The sequence below is a fragment of the Podarcis erhardii genome, assembly GCF_964252035.2.
Source record: "Podarcis erhardii genome assembly, chromosome: 13".
Classification (NCBI taxonomy): Eukaryota; Metazoa; Chordata; class Lepidosauria; order Squamata; family Lacertidae; genus Podarcis; species Podarcis erhardii.
In genome coordinates this window covers 24,450,337-24,466,163 of record NC_138502.1, presented here as the reverse complement: position 1 = coordinate 24,466,163, position 15,827 = coordinate 24,450,337, and the positions used below count along the sequence as shown (strand labels likewise).

At 39.1% G+C, this 15,827-nt stretch overlaps 4 protein-coding genes across 4 annotated transcripts in view; 3 read left to right on the top strand and 1 right to left on the bottom strand.

Annotated features, from left to right (window-relative positions):
• LOC309327030 (vomeronasal type-2 receptor 26-like) overlaps positions 1-15,827 on the top strand; it is a gene marked incomplete at both ends in the record, with an annotated part of 336,857 nt that overhangs the window by 125,104 nt on the left and 195,926 nt on the right. The window lies entirely within an intron of this gene.
• LOC309328475 (olfactory receptor 2AP1-like) lies at positions 4,361-5,299 on the top strand (the record flags this gene model as incomplete). The annotated part of the gene is made up of 1 exon (XM_081838473.1): positions 4,361-5,299. The coding sequence occupies one exon, from the start codon at positions 4,361-4,363 to the stop codon at positions 5,297-5,299; it is 939 nt and encodes a 312-aa protein (XP_081694599.1).
• LOC309328474 (olfactory receptor 10C1-like) lies at positions 8,170-9,093 on the top strand (the record flags this gene model as incomplete). The annotated part of the gene is made up of 1 exon (XM_081838472.1): positions 8,170-9,093. The coding sequence occupies one exon, from the start codon at positions 8,170-8,172 to the stop codon at positions 9,091-9,093; it is 924 nt and encodes a 307-aa protein (XP_081694598.1).
• Positions 11,825-12,697, bottom strand: LOC309328473 (olfactory receptor 10A7-like; the record flags this gene model as incomplete). The annotated part of the gene is made up of 1 exon (XM_081838471.1): positions 11,825-12,697. Exon 1 carries the CDS (start codon positions 12,689-12,691, stop codon positions 11,825-11,827), a length of 867 nt encoding a protein of 288 aa, XP_081694597.1. The 5' UTR covers positions 12,692-12,697.

Below are 15,827 nucleotides of genomic sequence, written 5' to 3'. Positions count from 1 at the left end.
AAGGAGCCTCCAATCATCAATTGTACTCTAAGGGAATTTTTCTGTCATCAACATAGCTGAAATTTCTTAATGAAACAATATAAAATTCTTACACACCCAACCATTCAAATGAAGAAGAAAATAACATAAAATAATTTTTCTAAAAGAGGTGAAATTCCTTTCATTTCCCAAAACATTTCTGATTAAGCATTTTAAAAATACCGAAGAGTGAAAAATATCCAGTCTCTCTTACTCTCACCATTTTCCGCCCGCAGATATCATCTGTCTATAGGATGTGCAGACTGATTTCAGAGGCATATCTCAGACTTCTGTGTGCCCCTTAGGAACAGGATCATGCAGGAACTTGGGGGGGGGGGTTCTAATAAAGTTTACATTCTGTTCTCCATTGCACAAACTTTTGTTTCATTTTCCAGCAATAAAAGTTATTTGAATAAGTTATAAAAGTTGATCAATGACCTCCTCCCACTTTCAAATACCATTTTCAATTCCATTTGCCTTATTTACATTATAAGATCATTTCCTTCTCATTTGTTTCACAATTGTCATCTGCTGTAAGAAACTACAGTCAGTAGCCCATTTTGGTATCAATATCATTCTGGGGAGGGGGAGACCATATCATGTGACTTCAATTGGAGGCCTACAATGAATCTGCAAATGTGCAACTGTATGTGCATAGGAGTCCTTTCACATGATTAGGAGTCCCAACAGCATAAATTTCAGGATTCCTAATTGCATGAGTAAAAAAGCTTTTAAAAAAAGTAAAGTAAAGGACCCCTGAACAGTTAAGTCTAATCAAATGTGGCTATGGGGTTTTGGCACTCATCTCGCTTTCTGACTGAGGAAGCCAGCATTTGTCCACAAACATAAGAATAAGAATTTTATTATTTATACCCTACCCATCTGCTGGGTTTCCCCAGCCAGTCTTGGCAGCTTACAGCACATAATAAGTTGTAAAACATTAGACATTAGGGAAGTTTTTAATGTTTGATGTTTTATCGTGTTTTTAATATTCTATTGGGAGCCACCCAGAGTTGCTGGTGAAACCCAGCTAGATGGACAGGGTATAAATAATAAATTATTATTATTATTCCATTGAAAAAAATCCTTGTACAGAGTTTCCTTCAGATGTCTTCTAAGAACCATATAGTTTTTTATTTCCATGACATCTGAGGGGAGGGCGTTCCACAGGGCAGGAGCCACTACCCAGAAGGTCCTCGGCCTGGTTCCCTGTAACCTCACTTCTCACAGTGAGGGAACTGCAAGAAGGCCCTTGCAGCTGGACCTCATTGTCCGGGCTGAACGATGGGGGTGGAGATGCTCCTTCACATATACTGGGCCAAGGCCCCTTAGGGCTTTAAAAGTGCTAACACTTTGAATTGTGCTCGAAAATGTACTGGGAGCCAATGTAGGTCTTTCAGGAACAGTATTATATTGTTTCAGTGGCCACTCCCAGTCACCAGTCTAGTTGCAGCATTCTGGATTAGTTGTAGCTTCCGGGTCACCTTCAAAGGTAGCCCCATGTAGAGCACATTGCAGTAGTCCAAGTGGGAGATAACTAGAGAATATACCACTTTGATGAGACAGTATGCGGGTAGGTAGGGTCTCATCCTGTGAATCAGTTGGAGCTGGTAGACAGCTGCCCTGGACACAGAATTGACCTGCACCTCCATGGACAGCTGTGAATCCAAAATGACTCCCAGGCTGTACACCTGGTCCTTCAGGGGAACAGTTACCCCATTCAGGATCAGGGAGTCCCCCCCCCACCTGACTGCCCCCTGCCCCCCCCCAAGGTACTTCAATACATTCCACACAAGGCCAACTCAAAAAAATAAAGTAACACCAATCCCACTCAAATAGTCTTACTTTTTAAGTGACCAAATCAACATCCGAAGAAGGAAAATAGTTAGGGCTTTGTTTTCCTTGATAAAATCTGAATATTCATTAAAGAACATTTCTAAGAATAGAAGTCCCTAAAGTGCCCCACATCTGACACTAGGGATGCAAGATCCCCATGTGAGTTTGGTCTAGATTTCAAGCTAATGTTCCCTCTCTGACAATTAGTCCCTATCTCTCAGTATGTTTACCTTTGATTTCTAATAATATATAACAACCAGCTAGAGACTGCTTCTTTCTGATAATGCCTGAGAGGAGAAACATGCCATGGGATGCTAAAATAAATAAAGCAGCTATGTAGAAATAAACTTCCAATCAAGTCTGTGAAGATGGGGATAGAAGAAAACTTGCTCCTAAGACCAGCATCTCAGAAATTGCACTTAATACAAACTTCAGCTCCTCATTCCTTCATGATAAAGGTATTTTGCAATTAATGTGTGGTTCTCAATTCCTCACTTTATTCAATAGTAAGAAATAAGAGGCCGCACTGAATGTTCTCTATTTTCTTTGGTTGAGAGACTACTGATGACTTCAGGGGTTGGCTCTTAGGTCCCACTGAAATCCACAGGTTAATTTAGTCATGGGCACTAAATGCAATTCTCTTAATCTGGAACTAGCCCATGGTCAAGTGCAGCTTCTGTTTAGTTCAGTGGTTTTCAACCTGTGGATTCCCATATGTTGTTGGACTACAACTCCCATCATCCCTGAGCTCCAGACATGCTAGCTAGGGGTGATGGGAGTGGTAGTTCAACAACATCTGGGGACCAACAGGTTGAGAAAGGCTGGTTTAGTTGTATATATACAAGCAAAATATCCAAGACAGCAACAACAGTTATTCCTACAATAGGTTCCCAAGTAGAAAAACTAAATCCATCAGCCAGCTCAGAACTCAAGTCTCCCAGGCTCCTTATTTCTGCCAAGATGGAAGCTGCATATTCCATCTCAATGCTTATCTGCCATTGCTCAATATACAAAGCTCTATAACCCCCAAATTGACTAAAGTGCATTTCTCTATCAATTTTTCCAGATGAAACCAATATCAAACATCAAGACAGCCAAACTCATAAGACCACCAAATTATATTTAAGTTAATGATACTTTTGATTTTTTTCTCTCACCTGATTCTCTCTTAGGATTTTGGAGTTCCTTATGCTATGGTCTTATTTTCAAAGTTGATTATTTCTGTGTAGTCCTTCATAGTCCCCACCCTCTTTTACAATAAAAATGAAATATATTTAAAACATATTACTGTACAATGTACGTATGCATTTTTAAATACATGTTATCTGGAAATAACAATTTTAATGCCTTCACGTACTTTTATCACTTTATTTTCATAGCTGAAAATGATATTGTACAATTCAGAAAAATATGAAATCCAAAGGATTATGTACGTCCTGATCCATGTACAGTATTAGTTCAGGAAATGTGGATAAGGATGATCCTCCAACATTCCTAGATTTCCCATATTTTTCCTCCATTGTTCAATTGTACAAAGCATTGCATCAAAATTAAATCAAGATTGTATCATGCGGCCTGCTAGCCTCTAGTTGCTCTATTTTAGCACTGAGTACCCCTACTAAATTTGGTATGCTGCCTTCTTGTTCAAAGTGCAGTCATTCAAATAAAAGCAAAAAATTAACATTATGATATAATGAGAGGAAACTTGTGATGCTGTGTCCCATTTACTGGTCAGGCACCAGGGTTACTTGTCTTTTCTCAGTAAAGTTGTGGCCTGTTTTAACAATCAACTAGGTTATATTCGTCTCCCTACCTTCCTTCCTTCTTCTTCTTTGGTGATCACTCGTAGCTGAGTAGGATTGTTTCCATAGACACAGTTTTAAAAGTGAGTTTGTAAGTGACTGTGGAGGACAATTCTGGATCCACATGTCCTTCCACAGTGGGGACATAGGTTTCCGGGTGGGAGTTGATAATGGTGAGAGTTTGCCAAGAGTGCCTTCCTCTTAGCCAGTTTCTCCCTTTTGTCCTGAGTTTGAACGTCTTCAAAATACATGACACCTTTGGTAAAGGTTGTTCTCCAATTGGAGCGCTCGCAGGCCAGTGCTTCTCAGTTGTCAATGTTTATACTACATTTTTAAAAATTTGCCCTGAGAGTCTTTCAACCTCTTTTTTGGACCACCAGCATTATGGTTATCATTCTAAGATCAGAGTAGAGTAGTTGCTTTGAAAGATGAAAATCAGGCATCCCCAAAACATGACCAGCCTAACAAAGTTGATGTTGAATCATTACTTTAACACTGGTGACCTTTGCTTCTTCCAGTACACTGGCATTAGTTCACCTGTCATCCCAGGTGATGTGTATTTTTTTTTTTTTAGAGACTTGGTTGATGGAATATTTCTCCCTTCCATTACTTCACTCAGTGGTACTTAACTATTGTAGAACGGCTATCATTTTCATATTACTTTCCAATTATCTTTCAGAATATAGCATTTGATGACAACCACAATGCAGAGAAACCTGAGTGAAATCACAGAGTTCATCCTTCTGGGATTTGGGGATCTCCCTCATCTCCACATCTTACTGTTCCTTGTGTTTCTGGGGATCTACATTTTGACAATTGCTTTCAATATCCTCATGGTCTTTCTCATAGTGACTGATCATCACCTGCACACACCTATGTACTTCTTCCTGGGGAATTTGTCTTTTTTGGAAGCAGCCTACAGCTCAACCACCCTGCCCAGGATGCTGACCAGTCTTCTGACAGGAGACAAAACCATCTCTGTTAAAGGATGTCACACACAATTTTTTGTTGTTGCTTTCCTCATTGGTACAGAATGTTATCTGCTTTCTGTGATGTCTTATGACCGCTACTTAGCCATATGCAAACCCCTATATTATGCAACTATTATGAATGATAAACTCTGTATCCAGCTGGCCAGTTGCTCTTGGATCAACAGCATTGTGGCGATCACCATAATCTTGGTCTTGATATGGAAACTACGGTACTGTGGTTCCAATGAAATCGATCATTTCTTTTGTGAATCTCTTTCATTGGTTCAAATCTCATGCAGTGACACCAGCCTTGTGAAATATTTCATCCTAATCCTTGGTTTCTTGTTCAGTTTTCCCCCTTTTCTTTTGACCGTGATCTCCTACATATATATTATTGCTGCCATTTTAAAAATCCCATCCACCACTGGGAAGCAGAAGGCCTTTTCCACCTGTTCTTCTCATGTGATTGTTGTTTCCATGTTCTATGGGGCATTAATCATTGTATATGTGATACCAAAAACTGAAGCAATGAGAAACGTTAGCAAAATATTTTCTCTTTTTTATACAGTCCTTCCCCCTTTAATTAACCCCCTTGTATATAGCCTGAGAAACAAGGATGTGAAGGCATCTTTCAGGAAGGCCATGGGGAAGATTTTAGAAGGCCTTTTGTGAGTTCAGGGGTTCAAAGCTAAATAGTTATCCAAAGCCTTTTCCAAACAACATTGGTTCCAGGCTTTATGGGTATTTTGGTAATAAGTTTCTACTAAGGTTCCTTTCAAGAATTCATCCTCTTCCTATTTCACTGTTTTCACTACCCATTGGATTGCTTCTTCCTCTGGGACCAACAGGCACAACAACTTTTAAAGGGAGAGGGGTTAATGCTTGTGAAGGTTACTGTCTTTCTCCATGTTCTCTCATTACTCAGTCAGAGCTGGTAGTTGAAGAGGCAGTAATATCAGGAGGATAAACTTCAGGGCTAGGAGGATCCAGAGCTTGGCAGTAGGGCATGGGCATATGCACATTTTCAGTGAGGTTTGTATGTGGAGCTTGAGAATATGCACATCTACAAGAGTGTATGCTGGTATGTGACCTTAGTACAAGCTTCCTCAACCTCGGCACTCCAGATGTTTTGAGACTACAATTCTCATCATCCCTGACCACTGGTCCTGCAAGCTATGGATTATGGGAGTTGTGGGCCAGAAACATCTGGAGGGCCAAGGTGGAGGAAGCCTGCCTTAGTAGAATCAGGATTGGCAGTCTTCTCCATGATTATAAATAAAACTGAATGTATGCAAAAAATAAAAATTATGAGTGATTTTTTAATGTGTGGTTATACAATGTCCTCTGTAGCACTTCTTGTATTGATGTATAGCAAACAGAAAAAATAGTACAATGCCACAGTATAAATATCTCAATCAAGGCTAGTATACAGGAAGGATAAAGAACCTGTGGTTTTCTTGGTGTTGTTGGACTCCAACTCCCATAATCCATGACCATTGACCATGCTGATCCTTTCCCTGTACAAAACTTGATTTCCAATTTCAATCCAATTGTTTCTTTCTTTTTCTATCTTCATTTTTTGTTTTTCCCTTCCTAATACACATGACGTTTGAACAAAATGGCAGAGAAGTTGAAAATCTTCCAACTTTAAACTTTTTAAGAACATGTCTATACTCAAAATATACTGGTGGGGTCATTATAGAATCTGACAGAATCCCACTGAAACAGAGTGTTTCAGAATGAAATTAGTGTACCAATTCAGCTCGGAATCCCCAATCAAATGGTGAGAAATGAAGTAGTGTACCCACATTATGTGAATGGTCCCAAAGGACCATCTTCAGGGATTTCCTTTAATAATGCAACATCCCCATGTTATTTCATTCTAAGTTCATTTTGTTTGCCTGAACTCTCACTGGAGTTCATAACTAATAATTGGCAATCTCTCTGAAAGCACTGCTAATAGATTATTACAAGGCCACCTATTTTCCTCAAGAATAAATAACAGTCAAGGGGAGACTTCGTCTTGTTGATGAAACGAGAAATGTGAAACCATCAGATGCAGAAATTACACAAGGAACTAAGAAAATGTAGGGCAAATATCATGAATATTGGAAAAGAATGGAAAAGGTACAGCTTTCTTCCAGGACCAACGAATAATAGAAATTGGACCTTCCATAAACTTCAATTCCTCATTCATCTGGGATAGAGGTACTTAACACATTCTTTTGTTCACACTCCATGTAAAAATATCTATGAATATTATGTGATATCATCACATATTAGAAAATATTAGGAACAATTGTGTTCTTCTAATACCAAATACCGGTGGCCCTGTACTTATCAGTTTCAAAATAAGGTCACAGTAAACAGAAGCCAATGCTTTCATACTTCTATGAGCTATCATATAGGCACACATATATTAGTGTCTAAATCAAAGGGGGGGGGAAGGTTTAAATAATAACCCAACAAGGACCTATGCTCAGTTTCTAAGATGTCTGGAATACTGAGGGTGTTATTGGGAGGTGGAATGGGGCAATTGGTCTGCTTGAACACTAACATAGTATCATGGCTTAGAGTTGGGGTGGGTAGTTCACAATGAAGTTATAAACCATATATAGCTCACTATACAGGGTTATTTCGGGAAGGAAGAAAAGGAACATTGATTTCCTCTTCCAGTATTCAAAAACTTCTTCCTTTGTTATACAACAATAAATCTTTTAAACTTCCATGTTTCCAAAGAGAGAGTACTGGAAACTTGTGGTCTCTGTAATGTCTGTTTAGTTTATATATGCCAGAGTTGTGGACCCTGTGGGCCTCCAGATCATATTGTACTCCAACTCCCATCATTCCAAGTCAGCATGGCAAAGCATCAGGGAGAGGGGAGTAGCAGCACCTGAAGGGCCGTAGGTTTCCCAGCTCTGATATATACAACCAGAGCCAACTCCCTTACCTTTCCTACTCACCTGGCACCTTCATTACATATCTTTAGGTGCTAAGTGAAACATTTCTCTTCTCTCGGGCCTTTCGCTAATTAAAACAATCCATGGCTTTTTAAACTGGGGGTGGGGGAGCAGGCAGTGTTATTTTGTTTGTTATTATGTTATATACTTACTTGTTTGATAGTGTAAGGTACCCTATGATCCTCAGATGAAGGGTGGTATATAAATCTAATTAAATAATTATTTAGTAATGCATTATCATCTCTCTCCGAATCTGAAATATCGGATAGTCACCATCAGTGTCGTCAGAGAAAACCACACTAATAGACTCAGTTACAAGAATCAAGACTGCCAAATTCCTAGCAATTTATTCAGTTAGATCCAGAATTCCATAAACTAGATTTTGTTCTTGAAATGCTGCCACTAACAGAAGAGAAAGGAATATATATATTTATTTGCTGATTCCTTCTGCAACCCTTGTACATCTTTGCAAATCTGCTCTGGAGAGGACCGTTGATTATCTGGAACCATTTCCTTTAGAAACATGCTGGGTCTCTCACATTGATATCATAAAGACTCTTTCTGTTTTTCTCAGATTTACAAATGAGAGTCAACAAGAGCATGGTGAATAGCTTCCTGCTACTGGGATTCTCTGATCTGCCAGGTCTGGAGGGTTTGTTCTTCTCCATTTTCCTAAGCATCTATGTTTTGACCCTGATTGGGAACATCCTCATAATAGCTGTCACACTGTCTAACCAGGCACTCCACAGCCCCATGTATTTCTTTCTCAGAAACTTGTCCTGTCTAGAGATCTGCTGCACATCAGTCATTATTCCTAAGATGCTTGAAAACCTCCTATCAAAGGACAAAACTATTTCATTTGTTGGTTGTGCCTTTCAAATGTGTGGCTTCCTCATTACAGGGGCAGCAGAGTGCTTCCTCTTGGCTGCCATGGCATATGACCGCTATGTTGCCATTTGCCGGCCCCTGCATTACACCCTGATTATGAGCAGTAGAGTGTGCTTTGGGCTGGTTGCAGCTTCATGGCTAGCTGCCATTCCAGTGCAACTCGGGCAGACTTTCCTGGTGTTTACCTCTTATTTCTGTGACTCCAAAGAAATTAACCACTTCTTCTGTGACTTCCCTGCTGTGGTCAAACTTGTATGTGGAGATACATCTATAAATGAGAAGATGGCTCTGGTGGAGGTAGCTTTACTTGGACTAATACCCTTTGCATTGATCTTCATGTCATACATGTGCATTGCCTCCACCATTTTCAAGATGTCATCTGTGGAAGGGAGGCAAAAGGCCTTCTCAACATGCTCCTCACATCTCATGGTAGTGATGTTGTTTTATGGCTCTGGAATAACTGTGTATTTGAAACCTAAAAGCCATTTCCACGACATAGACAAAAGCCTTTCACTCTTGTACACTGTCCTGCCACCTTTGTTAAATCCTCTTATTTACAGTTTGAGGAACAAGGAAGTCAGAGTTGCTCTCAGAAGCGTATTTTCCACTCATCCCTAACTCATATGAAATATGAAAGTGTATACCAAAAAAAAAGTGAAAATATTAAGCTGTAAATACTGGTTAGCCATCCTGTTCTGTAAGCCCTGTTCTGTTGGTACATTTATTTGTGATATTTGATTATGTTTCTATGATGAGGATGTACAGAAGCAGTCATCCAATTTCCATAGATATTTCTGAACACAAATGTCAGAAAGGTAAAAACATGTAAAGGACCCCTGGACAGTTAAGTCCAGTCAAAAGCAACTATGGGGTGCAGCGCTCATCTCGCTTTCGGGCTGAGGGAGCTGGCATTTCTACACAGATAGCTTTCCAGGTCATGTGGCCAGCATGACTAAACTACTTCTGGCACAACAGAACACCGTGACGGAAACCAGAGTGCATGGAAACGCCAGAATTACCCTAATGACCTAAGAAACAATGAAATAGATCATTTATTTTGTGAAGCTCTGCCATTGGTAAAACTATCCTGCAGTGATACATTTCTTGTGAAAATTGTCACCTTTGCTGTGGCATTTATAATCACATTCAACCTTGGTCTCTTATATCTATATTATTGCTGCCATCCTGAGGATCCCTTCCACCACTGGGAGACAAAAGGCTTTTTCCACCTGATTGTTGTCTCTATATTCTATGGGGCCATATTTATCGTCTATCTGATACCAAAAACTGACACAGTGAGATATTTCAATAAAATATTTTCTCTTTTGTACAAAGTCCTGCCCCCTTTACTTAACTCCCTCATATATAGCCTGAGGAATAAAGATGTAAAGGATGTAAAGGATGCAATGAGAAAGGCTGCTGGGAAGATTTTGAAAGTGAAATGCATGCATCAGAAATTCAAAATTTAATAGAACTCCTCTCTTATAAATAAAACTGAATGAATGTTCGTGGAAATTACCAGCTATTTAGGCTACAATTCTAACCATATCTATACAGAACTAAGTCCTTATGAATTTTGAGTAGGCATAGTTAGGATTCCACTTAATTATGTAAACATTTCCCAATAGAACCATTATATATATCCTAATTCAAGAAATCAGGAGACAAGGCATGTAAATTGAAAACATTCCACCCTCTTTTGCTTAGAGGTATAAGGCTGTTATGTTGTTGTATATCAGGATATAGATATATACTGTACAAACTGGGATGTCATATAGTAGTTGTGTGCTTAGCATTGCACATCCACTGGGCTGCCAGAACATACTGGTTCCCTTTGGAATAACAGAAGTGAGTGATCACTGGCATATTACTTTTAGCAGCATTAATAGCAAATTCTGTGACCCAGCCAGCCTTATAATGAAAATAAATGTCTACATATTTAAACCACTTAACTTGTTCAATGATGTTTCCCCTTATCACTCACTTATGCACTCTCCATGACTTTGCAAAGACCATGATTGTTGACTTCTCGGAATTTAGTGTGCACTCGCAATACTCCAAAAGGTGTAGCAATAAGTGGTTTAATTCTATCTGCGAGTGTGGAAGTACCACCACATCGTCCAAATATAAAAGTTGCAGAACATGTCTTGTGATGGATGTTCGCTTAAAATGAAGTATGCCTATTGGGGGCTCATCTTTTACCAAAAAATGATGATTGACTAATGGAGATCTGTAATGAAACATCACAAGCTATGTTTTCTATGTTTCTTTAATATCTTTAATACGGAATTGATACACAGAGGTGGAGGTATGTAATTTAAGACAGAGTCTTCTGTTCCCTGATTATTGAGAGTATAATTCAGGGATCTGATATCCACAACAGAATTCTGGACTCAGTGGGCCTTTGGTTTGATCCAGCCAGGCTCTTCTTATTTTCTTCTCCTTCTTCTTATTTATAAACATCCATTGGTAGGAATATTTTTAATGCAATGATAATGTAGTAACACAATAATGGCAAAACCAACTTCCCCTCGCAACCACATACACACTAAAAGGTTAGCAATACCACAGAGGCTAGCTTAGTTAGCAAATGAAAAGGTCTTAGCCTGGCACCTAAAAAATGAGCATGATGGTATGTATTTCCCTGTGAAGAACATTCTACAGCCATTCCAAGCTATTCCTTCTGGAGTTAGAAAGGGGAAGAAGTTGTATCTGGACTGAAGTTACAGCAGCTAGTCCATTGATCTGAAGAGTGTTGTGGTAAGTGGCATTATAAATCTCCATTTGGAACAAAACCACCATCAAAGTAGTGGGAAGGAGAATATATATATATATATATATATATATATATATATATATATATATAATATTTCACACGGGGGTTCTGTTCCCACCCCCACCCCATATCAGCAGAGCACGTATATGCATGCCCCAATTCGTTCCATCCACCCTCATTCTACCCTCTTCTTAGTACAAAAGGACCCGCACGTCACCAAACATCAATGCAATTCACACAGATTCATTTGGATCTGATCACTAGGACTTTGTGCCAGATTGACCCAAAGCCTGAATCTTGAACTGAATCAGGTCAATTTTGAGAGATCCAGGCTTGGACCAAATCAGGTCTGTGCTCAGTCAGGTGGCAGTGGATGAGAATCAGCATCTCCTTCTTCCATGTCCCTCCTGACTGTATGTTTAGTCAGGGGTTTAAGAAGCCCTAATTACACATTAGCTCCGCCCCAAACTGATTTGGTTGAGATTTGGGTGCGGCAAGTTGTGCCCAGATCAGGTTACAGGTGCAGGGCAGTATTGATCAACTCTCTCCCTGGTCTTCCTATTCCTCCCCCCACTAATCTTTAATGCTAAACAAGTTAGCTAGCACATTTTGAAATATTTTGAAATTTGCTATCCTATTTTTTGCCTTTCTGAAGGCCCTCTTCACCTCTTTATTTCTCAGGCTATATATGAGGGGGTTTACTAGAGGAGGAAGAATTGTATACAAAAGAGAAAAGGCCTTGTTAACTAAAGAGGACTTTGGTAAGAGATACACAGCTGTTAAAGAGCCATAGTAAGTTGAAACAACAATGAGGTGAGAAGAACATGTGGAGAAGGCCTTTTGCCTTCCAGTGGTTGATGAGATTCTTAGGATTGCCCTTATAATGCATATGTAGGATGCTAGAGTCAGTAGAAATGGAGGCATAGTGTATATAAACAGCAATGTTAAATTGACATAATCTACCAAATTTGTGTCACTGCATGAAAGTTTTTTAAGTGGAACGGAATCACAGAAGTAATGATCGATTTCGTTGGGGCCACAGTATGTAAGCTGCAGCATAGCAGCCATGATTATGGAAATGCCTATGACACCATTTGTCCAGGACACGGCTGCTAATTGGACACACTTCCTGGTGTTCATAGCTGTTGCATAATGCAGTGGCTTACATATTGCTAAATACCTGTCATAGGACATCACAGAAAGCAAATAACATTCTGCACCCAAACAGTAGCCAAAGAAAAATAACTGCAGGAAGCAGCTCTCAAATGAAATGACCTTTCCATCCCACAAGAGAGTGGTAAGCAATACAGGGATGAGTGTTGAGCTGTAGCAGATCTCTAAACAAGATAGGTTTCCAAGGAAAAAGTACATGGGGGTATGAAGGTGCTGATCACTAACTACAAGCACAAGAATGAGAAGATTCCCTGCCATGGTGACCATGTAGATTGCAAGGAATCCCAGAAACAGAAGGACCTGCAGATTCTTCAGCTCTCGGAATCCCAGAAGGATAAACTGAGTGACATGAGTTTGATTTTCCCTTACAGGCACTTCCATTCATTTCATTTCCTTTGTCTTATGATTCCATTTATAAAGAGGATTTGGGTGCTGCAGTAGAATAATCAACATTGTTACTATATTACAAATAACCAGGTTTTCAGAAATTCAGCACATTTGCAATGTAATTCATTTGCTGCATGCTCCTTGTCAGCCCCACATTTCCACATCACTACAGTTTCAAAACTATTCTTACTGTCAATTCTGAAAACCCGACCTCACCTTCAGAAGCAGTTTGGTTAGCAGGAATCAATAGGTGAACCTTTTGAGACATTAAGATAACCATTATCACCTGTTTATGTTTCTGCAAGAAGTGGGTGTTAAAGGCAGCGTCTTGGCAGATGTTTAAAAACTTAACACCCCAAGCCATGGCTTGAATAAAAATAGAGTTGAAATCAGGAATTCATTTAAGTTAATTACAAATGTAATGTAGAGCTCCTTTAGTAAATTAATAATAAATGTTATTGATGCATTTAAGTTTTTTTTAATGCACTGATGTAAAATATGCAATTCAATTTGCTTACCATCTGAAAAAGATTATTTGGTCTCAGTGGCATTGTCTAGAATTATTTATGAATCTTTATCTCCATTCAGTTAATGCCACATGAGCAAGTCCTCTCTTTTATATTTTTTCACTTGTACACGCAAACACCATCAGCAGCAACTCTGACAGTGTACAATAAGTTTTAAGATATAAAACTTTAAGATATAAAACTGAAATAAGATAACCTGCACAAAGTTAATAATGAATGTCAAATGTCAAAAAACAAAAACAAAACATGCTTCCTACAAAGTGTCAATTGTAATGTCATTCTTTACATATCTGTGGAGAGGTAATCTCCATAATTTTAAGTAGGATAAGTGAGTATATAATTTGGAGCTGCAATTTATCAAAGAACAGGTTGCCTTCATTTTGGTTATAAAAGTAGTCAAAGTCTTTCTGAAAGAGCAAACAAAATATGTATTAACTAGACAATGAGAATACAGAAAGATAATGGGGGCAAAAGGAAGGCAGCTTTCACAATGATAGCCCAGAGTGTTTTGTAGGCTTCCCAATCATCTGGAGGAGTGAGAAGGAATAGAAGGGAAAGATCTATTCTGTTCTTGCACATGGAATACAGCTCTATGATTGTGAATTTTGGTGGTTGTTGTTGGTTTGTTCCTTTTTTTTAAAAAAAAAAAAACACCTCCTTTCAGATGCACTTGAATGGGACTTGAACAGAACTCTAACTTTCTGTAGCAGAAGTTCATTTTTTAAAAAGATATATCTAGTTGCATTTTGTTTGTACCTTTATGTGATGAAAAGCATATCCAGAGCTCCTGTTCAGTTTGATGTTTTTAAAGATCCAGATTAAAAATAAAATAAAAAATCCTTATCTTTTCATGGATGGTGTGCGTCAGTCCTCTGTCTTCTTGAGCTTATTGTATGATGTGTGAAAAATGAAATGGACGCCATTTCGCCTAGTGCATTATTTATCCTACAACATGCAAACATGGAATTTGTCTCCAGATATTACTAGATGCCTCAATTAGTAAATCTTCTAGAAATTATATTTAATTGGACATCTCAGGGGGTAAATTTTGAAATAGCAATTCAAAAATAGTTTTAGATAATTTAGATGATCTCATTAGGTGATCTTTAGCTTACTGTTTTGGACAATAATTGGGACATGCAGTCAAGGTGTTATTTCCAAATCATGAAAATGTTTTGTATAACATTTTGAGGAAGCTAGCTTTATGACCTTTCATTTCCTGCTCTTACCTAGTCGCCTTTCAACCAAGATACAGATCATATTAGCACTTGCTTAGCATCATGTTCTTCAGGGTTAGGGAACACACACATACAGACATTGATGGATTCCAGCCCCTGCTACCCAAAAATGATGGGTACTCAAGCATGGAAGAGGTACAGCATTCATCCCTGAAAGAAAATGAAAATAAAGGAACTTGGAGAATTGTGTCTCGTCTTGAGCAAAGTAACCAGTCAATATTCAATGACAATCATACAAAATCATACAATGACAATCATATACACCTCTAGCACAAGCTGTTGATGTGTGAATTTAGATTTTAGCTGGCATCCTAAGGAACTACAAAAACTGGTGGGTGGGATTGGTCAGAAATTCAAGATACATGAGAGAAGAATGAAATTAGCTTTAGAAGTCTACATTTCATAGAGATCTGATAAGAAACGGCCATTAATGAGTACCAAATGTTGACTTTCCAGTATTGTTTTTGGACCATACTAGAGGAAAGCATACTAGAGATGCAGGTGTATACAAGGTAGAATCTAGACACATATAAAAAATGCTGTGAAAATGCTTTTTTAAAGAACGTTTTGAAAACAAAATACTGAATTTCCCATAGCTCACCATTGTCATCTAGTGTCACGTGTGTATAATACACTTTATGACACACTTAAAATGTTTTATTTCCAGCTGCATATTGTGTGCTTAGAGTAATGCATTGCTGTCACTTGCTGTGATGCTGAAGGATGTCAGGGTGTTGGAGTTATGTGAGTGCACCAGAGGAGCCAATCTGCAACTCCCTCTGGTGCAGCTGTGGAACCCTGACCTGCCACCTCCCTGCCCCACCCTTCATCATCCTCGTAAGAAGCAGCAGCAACACTGATTGAAAAGTGGCAGCATGGCACCGACCACTATACAATCACTCCTGGGTGTATTTCAGTTCACACTGACCATATGTCAGATATTATCTGTCATGAATGAGCCAGCCCCCAGGGAAAGTTGGCAACCAGCTCCCAGTGAAGGAAGTAGCCAGGAAGAGAGAGAGTTAACTGCAAGACAGGATGCTTATAGCCGAGAGAGAACTCCCCCACCCTTAGGAATGTCAACTGATAACAGAGTTGCAGAGAGTCAGCTGGCAGCTTGCCAGTGCACTAGTGAAGGACAAAATGCAGGGCTAGAAATGAAAGCAGCTCAGAGAGCAGGAAGGACCATGGAAGTACTGTTTCAGAGAAGGAGGAAGAGGTGGCAGCTAACCCCCTCAGTCCAAGGTCTAG